The following is a 15,309-nucleotide window of genomic DNA, read 5'->3' as shown; positions in this document are numbered from 1 at the left end:
TTTGGTAGTGTATATATGTCCATGCCACTCTCTTTGTCCCAGTTTACCCTTCCCCCTCCCCATGTCCTCAAGTCCATTCTCTACGTCTGCATCTTGATTGAATGATTTACTCTTGTATCCTTGCACAGCTCTTTGGCTGTGACTGATTCCTCACTAATGTTTCTTGAGTTGAAATTTCAGTAAAGAAGAAAAACATGCATCAGCACCAAATACGATTAGGGTAATTTCCAAAACTCATTAGCACACATAATTCTATTTTACCAATAAGTATACGCTTCCTGCTCCGCATTCCTAATGCCCCATCTCCTGCTTCCTAAGAGCTCATGAGTTACTAGGTTAAGAAAAGGGAGTCCTCCCCAACAGCAGGTGTTGGATTTGGAAACTATCCACCAACCAGGCTCCCCAAATTCCTAGGTGTCCTCAGGCCCCTGATTTCCACACAGTTTCTGGGTTCACTTTCAGCATAGGGCTTTCTACAAAAGGGACAAAGTAAAGTCTGCAGGGCAATGACATGTCACTGCCATCACCAGTAAACATTTACTAAGCCTCCACTGCCGACAACGGAACACTTATAACAACAAACTTTCCTGGGGACTTGAAGACATCCCTATGAATCATGGCCGCAGGTAAGAAAGTAAATAGGCAGCAGACTCCATGCTGTCCGTAAGCACATCTTCAAGTCCCTCTCACCTTTCCATGTAGGTGGTGATATTCAAGTGCAAGTTCAAGGCTCACCTGAACTCTTTTGGTTCTGAACGTTGCCCAGTAGAGGCACCATTCATGACGCATAAAGCGGTACCCCAATTAGCATGATCATAATCACCTGAGTTGCTTGATAATCGTACAAATTCCCAGCCCCCATCCCAGATCTACTGAATCCAAATCTCCAGTGGAGTCTGAGAATTCATACAGCTGATAAAGCACCCCAGGTACACTTGTAAGCTGGCAAGTGTGGGAGACACTAGCATGAAGAGAGCCCAGCCACAGGCTGCATCATCCACCCGAGACCACCAAGCTAAGGAAGGGAGTGTGGGCCCAGAGCCCCTGCTCCGCCTTGTGCCCAAGCCACTGTCCCCCGACAACGTGCAAGGCAGACTCCGGCCTGTCACACGCTGGCGGTGCTGCTACCCCCAGCTCAAACCAGGTAGTCGGGCCCAGAAAACCCCCCAGTTGCCTGCTGGTAATTAGCCCCGATGATGCTGGGGAAGCAGCTGTGGCTGTTTAGAGCATGACTGCTCTGGAAGGACTTCTCCCCTCTTTTTCACCACCACCCTCCCTTGAATGACTCACAGATCTCCACTTCCTGTTTTGGAGGCACTGGCCGGCACAGAGCCACAAGGATAGACTGTCATTTGGCTTTTCTTTCTGCCTTACATAATCATCTGGCCTAAATATCACGTACGTCTTGCAAATTCTCTCAGGCAGTGAGATCACAACTTCTGTTCTCCTTATAGCAACAGAATTACAATGCCTTCCAGTAACTTGTCAGGAATCAAGAAACAGAACAACTTAGGCCATATCCATGCCTGGAAAGACTTTTGAGCACTTACTGAACTCAAACTAATAGATTAAAAAGCTCAAGTTTCATTACAAATGGACACATAATATCGATAGGCTTTCTTTTTTTTTTTTTTTTTTTGCGGTGCACGGGTCTCTCACTGTTGTGGCCTCTCCCGTTGCGGAGCACAGGCTCCGGACGCGCAGGCTCAGTGGCCATGGCTCATGGGCCCAGCCGCTCCGCGGCACGTGGGATCTTCCCAGACCGGGGCACGAACCCGTGTCCCCTGCATCGGCAGGCGGACTCTCAACCACTGCGCCACCAGGGAAGCCCGACTTTCCTTTTTATAGTTTTGTGATACCTCACGAATTTTACCTTGATGGTACAGCAGGGTCATTAGACTGAAGGGTCAGGAGAGACACAGGCAGTATAAGTTCGGTCAAAGAAACAGGTTGTTGCCATCTCCTTGATTTGCTACTGTCACTAAGTTACTCATCTCTCCAGGCAAACCTCAATTTTCCTCTCTGAAAAGGGAATAATTCTGCTTTCCTAATCCTGCCATGACCTTTGTAAATAAAAAGCTTAATTGCACACAAGGTAGTCCAGCAACTGAGGTAAATTCCTTCCATCCTAATACCACCTGGAGTCCCAGAAGCAGTTGTTAACAATGCAGTGTCTTGCTCACATCTCAATACATGAATGAATTAAAAGAATGATCCAAATGACTCTTCCAGAAATCACTACACACATGGGAGTGGGGGAGGGAGAGGGATGGACTGGGAGTTTGGGGTTGGTAGATGCAAACTGTTACTTTAGAATGGATAAATAACAAGGTCCTAATGTACAGCTCAGGGAACTATATTCAATATCCTGTGATAAACCATAATGGAAAAGAATATTTAAAAAAAAGGTCTGTACGTGTATAACTGAGTCACTCTGCTGTACTGCAGAGATTGTAACAATATTGTAAATCAACTCTACTTCAGTAAAAAAATAAATAAATAAGAAAGCACTACACACCCCCCAAGATCATCCTTAAATAAAGGAAAAAATATATATATTTTTTGTAAATGAAATGATGTTCCTGATCCACCATCACTAAAGGATGTACCTGGGGGCGTGAGTGCAAAGTGATAGCCTGACATGTCACGGGCACCCAACCAGTGCTCATCTAATGACCAATGGAACGGATTTAATTTCCCGAGCTCAGCTGCCCAAATGCTTGTCTCTGGTCCTTTACAAGTCTCTCTATTCATTAGGGAGGGTGCTAGCTGGAATTAAAGGCCCAGTCTGTACCCAAGGAAACAAAAAATGAGGTACTGACTGCACTGACTCAACTACTCCAGTGAAGCCACCTAAAGAGAAGTCTCCTCCTCACTCAAACCAAAGTTTTCAAAACACTCCATGGAGATCACTGGGCAGCCATGGAAAAGAGGCCACTACTGACCTGATGGGTCCATTTTTCTCCTTGGCTTTCCTCAGTCTCAGGCGTGGTAAAGGCCCTCCGTGCACAGTGAAAAAGTCTACTTCCGGAAGGGGAGGCTCTGAAAACATGTTGAAAAGAAGAAAGGGGGTATGATCAGAACGAGCAGAAGCATGAAAAAAGTGGTCCTCATGGGGCATCAAGAGGAAAGTTTTCATGTAAGAAGAGATGAGCAAATTCAGACACGTGCTCCGACATGGATGAATCTTGAACACATTAGGCTAAATGAAATAAGCCAGACCCAGAAGGACAACTATTGCATGATTCCACTTACATGAAATATCTGGAACAGGTAAATCCATAGAGACAGAAATAGATTAGAGGTTGCCAAGGGTTGAGGGGGTGTGTAGGAAATGGGGAGTTATTGCTTAATGGTCAACAGAGTTTCTGCCTGGGGTGATAAAAACATTTTAGGAATAGATAATGGTGATGGTTTACAACATTGTGAATGCACTTAATGCCAATAAATTGTGTCCTGAAAAAATAATTAAAATGGTACATTTTATGTTGTATATATTTTATTACAATTAAAAAAAAAAATGATGCCCCAGCCCTGACAGATGGTGGATGCTGTGGGCCTTTCAATTAACTTGGTAAATAGGTTCTTATTTGGTGGGGAGACCAGCTTATCAGACTTCTAGATCCTTTAGGAACAGTTTATTTATTATTATTATTATTATATATTTTTTGGCTGCGCCGCGCAGCTCGTGGGATCTTAGTTCCCCCACCAGGGATCGAACCTGTGCCCTCGGCAGTGAAAGCACAGAGTCCTAACCGCTGGACCACCGGGGAATTCCCTAGACTTCTAGAGCCTTTATAATCACACAGCTGTCTGTCCTTATCTTGCTCTCCCCAGCAACCAGATTTCCCAAATAGGTATTCCACAGGGAGGAGAATGTTGGTTGATTGGCTGACACCAGCGTTCTAGCATCTAACTGGGAGTTATATTCATGGTATAAATGTACCAGCTGCCACTCTGCCTTGTGAGTAACACAGCTTACATGTGTTGGGCACACAACACATATATAGATGTGTCCTATATATGCCTCATCTCATTTAATCTTCTCCACAGTGCTATCAAGTGGATGAGATTTATAAAGGGAGGGAGGAAGAAAGAGAAAGAATAAAATATGAACACCCCCTCCCCTGAAATTCCTCTGAATCCTGCCACAGTGAAATTAGTACTAAGAGGCCAAAATAGACACTCAAGACTCTATTTACCCAATTAGAAAATAGCTTTGGGGTGGAAATTCTCAATTCAAATTATAATAAATAAAAACTTAGACCTTCCTAGATAATTTTTAAAGCTCTACTGAATATGTTATTCATACACTGCCTTTCAACAAATATTTATTAGCCACCTCTATGCACCTCTATGTGAGGCTGGGAGAAACAGCTATGGAAGACATGGTTTCTGCTTTCCAGGAGCTCAGTCTAATAGTGGAGAAAGTCTTATAAACAGGCAGTGCTTGGAACTACGATACAGTTCCACAAGAGGGTGGTGGGAGTGCAGAGGAAGAACACCAAGGGCAGGGGGGTGAGCCTATCCAATACAGAAACAGACATACGCAGGGGCAGGAGGTAAGAGAGAGTGAGGGCAGAGACAGAACGGCAGGAGTCCAGTGTGTCCGAAAGGTTGAGTCCCAGCTGGGTAGAAGTGGGCAATAAAGTGAGACATGTGAGTATAGGCCAGATCTGAGGTCCTAGAAATAATGAGAAGCCATCTAACGATTCTTAGCAGGTGTGTATTTTAGAAATACAATTTGGACTGCCTGTTGGAGGATGAATTGGAAAAGAGCAAAAGCACAGGTTCTCCAAAATCTAGGCAAGAAGTGCCTGAGGTCTGAAGCGAGTGACGGCACTCGGAAGGGAGAAGAGGGGGCAGGTGGGGGAGACACGCAGGGCAGAGACGGAACAGAAGATGGTGGAAGATAAGGAAGGGGAAGGAATCTGGGCTTCGGTTTTGGCTACTGAGTCAGTGGTGACGTCACTCATCAAGGTCTGCAGGGAAGGTTCAGATGCAGCTCACTTCTAGACCTGTTAAGTTTGAAGTGCTTGTGAACTCGTCCAGCAGGCAGTTAGAAATGCGGGTCTAGAGCTTAGGAGCAAACTGTGATGGTGATATGGAGTCAGTCATCAATAGAAGAGGCGACGGCTGCCCACGGGGGAAGGTATAAATGCATCTGAGAAGAGATGAGGGCCTAGGGTGAACACCGGGGAAACCCAGGCATCTAAGACCAGGTGGACGAGTGAGAGTCCCCTATAGCTCTTATTAAACAGTGCTAAGTCTAGAATTTCTTCAAAGTCACCCAGATACGCCACACAAATTATGTTTTCCATAAATCCGTGGGTTTGTTAGGGAACAATCCCCCACCTACAGTTAAGACCCCACACTATGGTGTTGAAGGTCTATGCTGTTTCCAAGAGGTGTCCAGTAAGAGATTCCATAACTGACACCCCTGAGGAAGACACGACCAGCTCCCTGCAGCGGTAATGGGGAGACGGGAAAATGCAGTTTAAAAAGCCCCCACCAGGTTTCCCAGGGAAATGTGAGCATTTGAGTACAGTAAGTCCCCTGCATACAAACAAGTTCCGTTCCAAGAGTGAGTCTGTAAGTCCAATTTGTTCGTAAGTCCAACAAAGTTAGCCTAGGTACCCAACTAACACAATCGGCTATATAGTACTGTACTGTAATAGGTTTATAATACTTTTCACACAAATAATACATAAAAAACAAACAAACCAAAAATAAAGAAAACATTTTTAATCTTACAGTACAGTATCCTGAAAAGTACAGCAGTACATTACAACCGCTGGCATCCAGGGGCTGGCATCGAGTGAACAGGCAAGAAGAGTTACTGACTGGAGGAGGGAGAGGGGGTGGGAGATGGTAGAGCTGAAGGATCGTCAGCAACAGGAGACGGAGGGCAGGCTGCAGTGTCACTCATGCGTGACGCTGATGGCACAGGTTCTGGTTCCTTGCTGGATTCAATTCTATCTACCCTCTTGAAAAAACGATCCAGTGATATCTGGGTAGTAGCTCTTTTTTTTCATCGTAGATGACGTGGTAGCACTGGATTGCATCCTGAACGGCTGTTGCAACCTTCGTGTACCATTCTACGTGCAGGTGCTGTGCCTCAAAAACTAACAGTGCCTCCTCACATAAAAGAAATCCCCTTGCCATTTCCTGTGTCGTGAATCTCTTCGGTTCTTCAGTTACTTCTTCTTCCTCTTGTCTCTCTTCACCCTTTCTCTGGGCCTCCAATTCCTGGCGCTTCTTAGCAGTACCAGCTACATCACCGCGGCTTTTACACTTGCTCCTGGTCATCCTGGGCTTGAAATAAAGATACCGTACTACTGTACTCTACACAGTTCTGTAAAGTACGCAAAAGCACAACCACTCGTAGAGGATGCACGCATGTGACAATGTACGCCAGACACGTGAACTAACTTACATGATTGGACATGCGAATGCACGTTCTCATCCTTGAAAGCTCACAACTTGAAGGTTCATATGTAGGGGACTTACTGTATCTCTGCACTCAGCCCTTCAGGCTATCAATGAAATGCCCTTTCATTCATGATGTTTTGTCATCACAGTAAAGTAAGTGGTTTTTATCACAAATTTCCTGTTTTCAGCCCAGAGGGAGATAAACTGTTTACTCTTTTCTGTGTGAGAACTCTCCTTAAGCTCAAATTATTCCTCTGTTTGCTCTTCTCTGAGATTAATAACTCTAGGTCCTCTAATCTGTTGGCTAACCTTTTATTTTATTTATTTATTTATTTAATTTATTTATTTTTTTACGGTATGTGGGCCTCTCACTGTTCTGGCCTCTCCCGTTGGCGGAGCACAGGCTCCAGACGCGCAGGCTCAGCGGCCATGGCTCACGGGCCCAGCCGCTCCGCGGCATGTGGGATCTTCTCGGACCGGGGAACGAACCCGTGTCCCCTGCATCGGCAGGCGGACTCCCAACCACTGTGCCACCAGGGAAGCCCTCTTGGCTAACCTTTTAAAACCACCAGGTTTCTCACCCACCCCAGGAACAGCAGAACAAAGTGCTCGCCCAGCTTGGAGAAGGCGGGCCCACAGCAGGGGCAGGAAGGCCATCGCCTGCTTGTTCTGTACCACGCTGCCCCTTTTCAGTCCCAGCATCATTCTTGCCATTCTAAATGTGCCACTACCATGCAGTTGATTCCATCAACACGTGACTTCTGGACTGCTTTCTGCTCTGCCTGCTCAAGGCCTTCCCCACCTTAAAAACTGTCTGCCTTTTCTCTCGAATGTGAAAGCCTGGACTTCATCAGGCTGGTTCTTCGCCACATTTTTGAGTTTAAATAACCTTAACTTCCAGCCATATTTTCCAAAGTGCTGTTTCCCATCCCCCAAACTGCTGTCTACGGCAGACCTGCTCTCCTTTCCATCGGCTTCATTACTGATTTAAACCAAATCAGACCCAAGGCAAGAAATGGGTCGTGTCTAGGCTGGAGTTCTTTCACCCTGAGTATGTGAGATGAGGGGACATACTCATTACTACCCCTAGGTGTCAACAGTATCCATTCTCTACTGGAAGCAAGTGACAAAGGAAATTATGGAGGCTACCATCTGAGAAAACTTTCAAGAGTCAGGAAAAAAGCAATGAAGCAGGACTTGTCCTACAAAATATTAAATATATTATAAATTTACAATAACTGAAATAGAAAGGTACAAGCACAGGACAGGCAAAGCAATGGAAGAAGCTAGACAATCGAGAAAGAGACCCAAATAAATAGATGAGAATATAGTGTGTGGCCTGGACAGTCATTCCAAAGGTGATGGGGAAACTGGCTTATCATCTGGGGGGAAAAAATTCCCATGTAAGTTTAGCCTTATACACTCATCTAAACAAATTCCAAATGGGTCTAACCTTCAATGTGAAAAGCAAAACTATTAAGAAGCATTTGAAAACAGTAGAGAATAAAAATTATTGATCTGATTTTCAGGGTGGGGAAGGCTTTTCTTGGCATGACCAGAGGCAGAAACTATAAAAGAATCAATAGAATTGATTACATGAAAACTTAAAATGTCTAAATGTCAAAAAGAATATTGACAAGAAAGTTAAAGAGTAAATAACCTGGGGGTGTAATATGTAGAACAAAAGATTAAAACCATTAACGTAGGCAAACTATTAAAATCAATGAGAGGAAGGAGGTAACAGAAGTGCAAATGTGTTAAAATGCCTCTAAAACCCATTAAAATGAACCAAAAAAAAAAGTAAAAGAAAATTTTATCTGCACCAAATCTAAACAAAGGTCACAACCTTATGCTACAAACTTCAAGGAAATGCAAGGAACTAATACATATAAATAAATATATAAAAATAAAGCACCCAATGGTTCTTTTCTAATCCTCAGCATCTCCCCAACTGGACCACAGCCCCCACTGAAGGCACGATAAATTGAAATTGATGGCAATAGAGCAAATGGAGCTTACACCATAAGTCATCAGATATCGCAAGGTGAGCTGCATCTCCCCCATCAATAAGGTTATGAGACTTGGCTTCCCAGGAAGAAGGAACAATCTGCTTTTTATCTTTATCTCCCCTTCAGCACTTGGCGCTGGTCTTTGTACATAACCAATCAATAGGTATTCACTGAATTAAAGGGGTAAGTTGCAGCGCACCCTTCCCCCACATCTATAACACAGAAACCTGTGTTTCTGTGTTATAGATGTGGGGGAAGGGTACGCTGCAACTTAACAATTTATTGTTATCTTCTGTTATCTTCTATAACAGAAACCCTGTTTTTTAGGCTTCTGATATAAAGAAACTTTCCCAGCCATATTTTGTAAAAAGCTAGCGTTAATATAGGAACATAACACATCCAGCCCATTTTCCTCTGTGGTGTACCATCTTGTCTCAGTGGGGCCTCAGCAGGGATGCAGATGCTTTCAGTGAGAAGAGTGGGGAGATATTCATCCCCATATAGCCATTTCCTTGAGAGGCTAGGTTTTGATTTGAAGCTGGAAAGTAGTTGGGAGATTTCTGGGGATGAGAGGAACAGGTGGCCCATGGAGGTATGGAAGGACACATGTGCCTCCCTCCTGGCCTGACCTAACATTAGGTCCTCAGATGTCAAAGAACCTGTGTCTGTGAAAGACTCGAGAGAGCCTGGATGAAGAAAAACAGTTGGGATGAAGGCCAGCTCCTCTCCTAACCTCTGGGGCAGTTCCTACCCATTCAGAGCCAGGGGAAACAGCAGGAATAAGTGTGGTACCCTGGAACCAGCCTGAGAAGACAAGGTCCTCACTGAGGACACAGGAGTGCACAGTCCTTGGCTGGTTTGTGGAAGAGAAGCTCACAGCAGAAGAATGTCAAGACACCTGGTCCTGCACGGTCCTTCCTAAGGACACTTAACAGTAAGAGAGGAGGGGTCAGAGGAGCGGGCAGTGGTCCCCAGCCCTGTAGGAGGAATTAGAGCTATCCTGACTGGACCTCTCTGTTAGAGGGATAGCCTGAGAACGCTTGGGACATACCTGTGTTTTCAGTGGCTTTCCTGAACATCTGAAAAAGTACATTGTTTTTCTTATTACGAATGCAGGTAGAGATGGGAAATTCCCATGTACATTGCCAGCCTTGGAATTGAAGGTGGACTTGGGAAGGAATGATTTCCTTTACATATTCGTTTCCCTTTTCTCTTCCAGCATTCTTGGTTCCATAATAAACCTTCAACCTCAAATGATCACCACATTGTGCGGAATAAATGGTTTATCTTTACATTCCTGCAGGCACTTGCTTTCTCTCTCTCTCTCTTTCTCTCCCTCCCCCCACTTCCCCCTCTCTGGTTCTCTCCCTCTCTCTATGAGAAGAAAATTTTGCCTACAAGCTTTTTGACTTGGCTAGAAAATAGCATAACCAGTGTGGGGCAGCTCTTCTGACCCTTTGGGTCTACATCAAGGATGAAAGTTTGTTCTTACATAAGGGAGTATAAATGGTGGCACTGTTCTGATGAATTCCCATCAATGGGCTGCCTGCAGAAGCATGTGGGCCATGAGTCAGAAGCACTGTGATAGCCTCTGCATCTCACCACCTTGCTCACCAGCACCCTCTTCCATTGCCACTACAACACTTGCCTCTGTCCTTCAACATTCCAAAAGCTTTCACTCTCCTCTGAGGTCAGCAATATATTTAAAGCGCTCGTTTTCATCCTGTTCCCATCGGTAAGATTTAGTTTAATGTAAGACACTCAGAAGGGAAATTCCATTCACTTTTCTTCTGGGAAATCAGCTTCTGTGTATTCCACGTCCAAACCCCTTGCCTCACATTTCTGGTAAAATTCAAAAGTTCATAATTTTGCTGAAACAAAGCCACATCTTAGGCAAACAGGCATACCTCTTCACATCAGTATATGGTTCTCTTATTAAAGACAGGGCTTGGGGTTTGTTCTTATTTTATTTGTTTAGTTACTCTTTCATAAGATCTTAACAAGTTGAATTTTCACACTTTTTAAAAATTGCTAATTCTTTAAAGTAGAGTGAAAAATATGCAGTCGTGGTTTCAATGAGCTTAAACAGCTCAACAGTGTCCCCTGGTGGCCATGAGCACAGACACAGGGTGCTTGAGCTACGGGGCAATATTTAGCGTACAAAACAAGTTTCATCAAGATGAAACTCCCTCTCCCCAACTCAAAACATAGGAAATGCTAATGTGAATCAACAATGCAAACCTTCAAAACATGAGAAGGACCAAAGAGTAGGAGACTGAATAGCTATCCATTTTGATAAGTCACCATGGGAAAAAATGCCCAAATTGAACATCTCTTTCCAGCCCCAAAGTTGGTAAATTCTTTTCGGTCTAAAGCCTTTATTAACTAACCAGGCATTTCTTCAATGCCAATACCACCCGCTGGCCCTTTGGGGGTTAGCCCTCGTATGCATTCATTACAAAAATATTCTTTTGTTGTGCTATCATTGTCCTTATGTGTGCTCACACTGTCCTTACTTGTTGGGGATTCAATGTAGAACACACAGACAAAAATCTCTGTCTTCAAAGAGTGCCTATTTTAGTAGGGGAAAAGAAAATAAACAAGTAAATTTTTTAAAATACAAGTCCTGAAAACGAGTTCTATGAAGAAATTCAAGCAGAGGAAGAGAATAGAGTGATGGGGTGGCAATGGCAGATGAGTTTTGAAAGGATGGGCAGGGAGAGGCTCTCTAGGTAATGGCACTTGAGCAGAAACCTGAGTGATTATAAAGAAGCCATGGGGAGAGAATGTCCCACGAAGATTACGCAGCAAATGGAAAGACCTGGATGCAAGAACAAGTTTGACCCGTTTGAGAAATAGCAAGGAAAGATGCTGCTGCTTTTAGTGAGAAAGTGAGAGGGCAGAGGGAGATGAGGTCAATGAGGTAGGCAGGGGCCAGACTCCATGTTCCATGGTAAGGAACGTGGATTCCATTAGAACACTAATGCAAACTCATAGGACCGTTTTGAGCTGGGGATGACATGTTCTTATATGATTTTAAATTAATTTTTATTGGAGTATAGTTGATTTACAATGTTGTGTTAGTTTCAATTGTACAGCAAAGTGAATCAGTTATACATATATATACATCCACTCTTTTTTAGATTCTTTTCCCATATAGGTCATTAGAGCATTGAGTAGAGTTCCCTGTGCTATATAGTAGGTCCTTATTAGTTATCTATTTTATATATAGTAGTGTGTATATGTCAATTCCAATCTCCCAATTTATCCCTCCCTTCCTTTCCCCCTGGTAACCATGAGTTTGTTTTTTACATCTGTGACTCTGTTTTGTTAATAAGTGCATTTGTACCATTTTTTTAGATTCCTCATATAAGCAATATCATGATATTTGTCTTTCTCCGTCTGACTTACTTCATTCAATATGACACTTTGAGTGATATTTTTAAAGTTATGGCGAAGATTAAGACTTAGGGCAGCAGGGGATAGGCAACTGTGAAAACAGGGAGAAGAGTTAGAATGCTATTGCAGGAGTCCAAGCAAGAAGTTGCTGGCTTGGATTAGGTTGCTAGTGGTAAAGGCAAAGGTGGGGAGAAGTGGCTGGATTCAGAACGTTTATTTCAGAAACAAGCCAGCTTGTTGATGGACTAGAAATGGTGGGAGAGATAGAATCAATTATGATTCCTTTTTGGCCTGAGCAGTTGGTGAATAGGAATGCCAATAACTGAGATAGAGAAGCCTGGGTGGAAATGGATTTGGGGGTGAGGGAAGAGGTGAGAAATCAAAAGTTCTACTGGGTTTGCCTATTAGATGTTCAATAGGATATGTTTAGGAGACAGGTGGATACATATTTGGGAATGCTCAGCACATAGGTAATGTTTATAGCCGTGAGACTGGTAGAGATCGCCTAGGCAGAAAGAGTAAATAAGGAAGAAAAAGGAATAGAAGAAGGCGAGGCGAGGGGCATCAATAAAAGTATTCGGTTGGCCAAAAAGTTCATCTGGGTTCTTTGGAAGCTCTTACGGCAAAACCCGAACGATATTTTTGGCCAACCCAATAGATGGACCTAGTGAAAAAAAACTGAGAAGGAACAGCCAGCAAGGTAGAAGGATCCAAAAGCCAAGAGAAAAGGTGTGTCAAGGATGGAATGCCAAATGCTGTAGAGAAAATCCTATGAGAACAAAATTGGACAGTGGGTTTTGCAAGATGGAGACACTTCCAGTAAAGCATTGAGGACAAATGCCTCTGGACTGGAACCAGTTAAAGAAAGAAGAGGAGGTAAGGATGTGGAGCCTACACAACATTCTTTCAAGGAGTTTTACTGTAAAGAGGGGCTGAGAGAAGGCAGAGTAGCTGGAGGGAATATGGGATCAAAAGAAGTGTGTTTATCTTTTCTATGTTTTCATTTAAAAATGAGATATTACAACATGCTTGTGCAGTGTTGGGACTAATTCTTTACTGGAGGGAACTGAGGATGAGGCAAGAAGGGATGACGGGGTTGAGGGAGGATTCACCTTAGGAGTGGGGACAGAGAGAAGATAAAATATAGGTTCTGCATGAAGTCAACAATGGGAGATTCGGGAGTGGAAAGTCCTCACCTGATTACTTTTTTTTTAAAAATTTTATTTATTTATTTATTTATTTACAAAAGGTTGTTATTAGTTATCTATTTTATACATATTAGTGTATATATGTCAGTCTCAGGCTCCCAATTCATCCCGCCACCACTCCCTCACCTGATTACTTCTAATTCCTCAGTGAGATAAGAAACAAGAAGCTAATAGTCTGAATATTAGCTCAGAGTGTGTGTGTTGGGGGATGGAGTGAGCATCACAGATTTGAGGAGACATGAGAAAATGAGTGGAAAGTGAATTTTCTAGGGGACTAGAGTGGGACTGCCAGTCATTTTTCCCTGAGAGTAACCTACTCTTAAGGTACTTGTAACAGAATGACAATTAAATATGTTACTGAGAAAGAAAGAGTAACAGGAAAATTTCTTTTAAGTATGAAATATTTTAAATATTTCAAATATCCAGAAGGAATTTAACCAACACTCATGTACACACTACCCAGATTTCTTCAATGTTCCTATTTTGTTTCAGGTACCTTTTTAAGAAATAAAACATTGCAGTTCAGGCTGCAGTCCCCTTAGTTCCCCTCTCCAATTTCACGTCCTTCTTCCTCTTTCTCTTAAACTTCATTATATAAAGATAGAAAGTAATAGTGTGCCTCTTTATTTGAGCCTATACAGCTCTGCGGTGACTTTGTTCATCCAAATGCTGTTATTCAAGATTTACCTGTTATCTGCGTTGTCAGGGAGATGACCGCAGGAAGTTCAGAAGACAAAGCCTGGATGCTGACACTGTAGTTGGTACCTGGCCTCAGGTCCAAACACGTCTCAGGAGCCTGGCTGCTGGCAGTGATATTAAAGACCATTTCCTGGGCAAATTCCTTCTGATACCATCTCTGGCCCCAAATGTGGAACTAAAACATAGAAAAGTTCACCAGGTGAATTGCTAGCTTGAAAGGCTCTGAATGCCTGGATAGCTACCCTTTCTCTCACACTCTCTTACTCTTGATTCTAAAGTGCCTTCAGAAAGTGAAATACGGCAGAAAGCAAATATTAGAGTTGTAATACCATAAATATTGTAATTACAGTATTATCAGTATCATAAACATATTTTTAAATCAAAATGCACAAAAACTCGAGGCCCCAACACCGACAACTTTCTCTTTCTTGTTCTCACACATATAACGGCACATGCCCAATGTGAAAGTCTGTTGTTAAAACCACAGGAGCAAAACCAAAGAACAATTTCCTAGAAAGAAAATTAAGAATCTGAACTAAGGCTTCTCCCAGGGCAGAACGTGCATTAGGATAGGGGTCCCCAACCCCCGGACTGCAGACCGGCACCAGTCCATGGCCTGTTAGGAACCAGGCCACACAGCATGAGGGGAGCGGTGGACCGAGCGAAGCTTTGTCTGCCGCTCCCCATCGCTCACATTACCGCCTGACCCATCACCCCACCCCCTGGCGGTAGAAAAACTGTCTTCCACGAAACCGATCCCTGGTGCCGAAAAGATTGGGGACTGCTGCATTAGGGTAATCCTAGTCGGTTTGGTAAAACCTGGGAAGAGTTTTTCTCCTCTGCCCGCCCCCTTCTGACATTCCCTACACTTTACTGTAACATCCCAGCACCTGGGCCAATAGATGCACTTTTCTTCCTACTTAATTGCTTCTAGTAGCAGCTCATCCCATGGTCTTTACCTTTCTTACTCACAACCACATCTAGCTTTAGAAGTTCCCCTTGACTCTCCAGGCAACAATTCAGACGGTGATCAGAGGCACTGGTGTGGAGAGACACACACTTGCAAAAGCCACTGGCTTCCTTCCATGACACTGCCTGAACATCAGCTCTGCATCAGGCTATGTTGCACAAGAAACCTCTCATGATTTTCTCATCAATCCCCAAGGTCTCTGTCTTCAAATATGCAGCAGAAGTTCCCACTTTCTTGTTTCTTACTGCAATTGTCACTATAAATCTTCCACTGATAACGGCAGCTATATAAGTAGTTTTTTTGGTTTGTTGATATTTTTTGAACCTCCCACACAAGACAAACACCTATAAACAGAGTAACTTTCAGTAACTTACTAAATACATCTCCTCTATATCAGCTGTCTTCATACTTCTCCATCTCAAGCAGGTTTCATTAAATATTGAAATGTTACTGATGGTCTGTTTTACTGCAAGGGGAAAAGAATGAGAAATCAACTTACACCTTATACCAAAATACTACCTTTTAATTGAACAATATTCCAAGGATAAGCATTTACAGCGGATGACTTCAGCAGTATTTTAATTTAGAAATA

The 15,309-nt window shown here is 43.3% G+C and overlaps 1 protein-coding gene across 7 annotated transcripts in view; it reads right to left on the bottom strand.

Annotated features, from left to right (window-relative positions):
- Positions 1-15,309, bottom strand: part of SUSD1 (sushi domain containing 1) — a 133,694-nt gene that overhangs the window by 31,209 nt on the left and 87,176 nt on the right. For all 7 annotated transcript variants that reach the window (XM_060154633.1, XM_060154628.1, XM_060154630.1 and 4 more), the window contains exons 11-13: positions 15,092-15,183; positions 13,736-13,922; positions 2,946-3,042 (exon numbers count right to left, since the gene is read on the bottom strand). In XM_060154633.1, the coding sequence (XP_060010616.1) occupies positions 2,946-3,042; positions 13,736-13,922; positions 15,092-15,183 (376 nt within the window). The remainder of the gene's footprint in view (positions 1-2,945; positions 3,043-13,735; positions 13,923-15,091; positions 15,184-15,309) is intronic.

The sequence above is a fragment of the Lagenorhynchus albirostris genome, chromosome 7, assembly GCF_949774975.1.
Source record: "Lagenorhynchus albirostris chromosome 7, mLagAlb1.1, whole genome shotgun sequence".
Taxonomy (NCBI): Eukaryota; Metazoa; Chordata; class Mammalia; order Artiodactyla; family Delphinidae; genus Lagenorhynchus; species Lagenorhynchus albirostris.
Note: the sequence above shows the minus strand (reverse complement) of the source record. Positions and strands in the feature narration are given on the sequence as shown.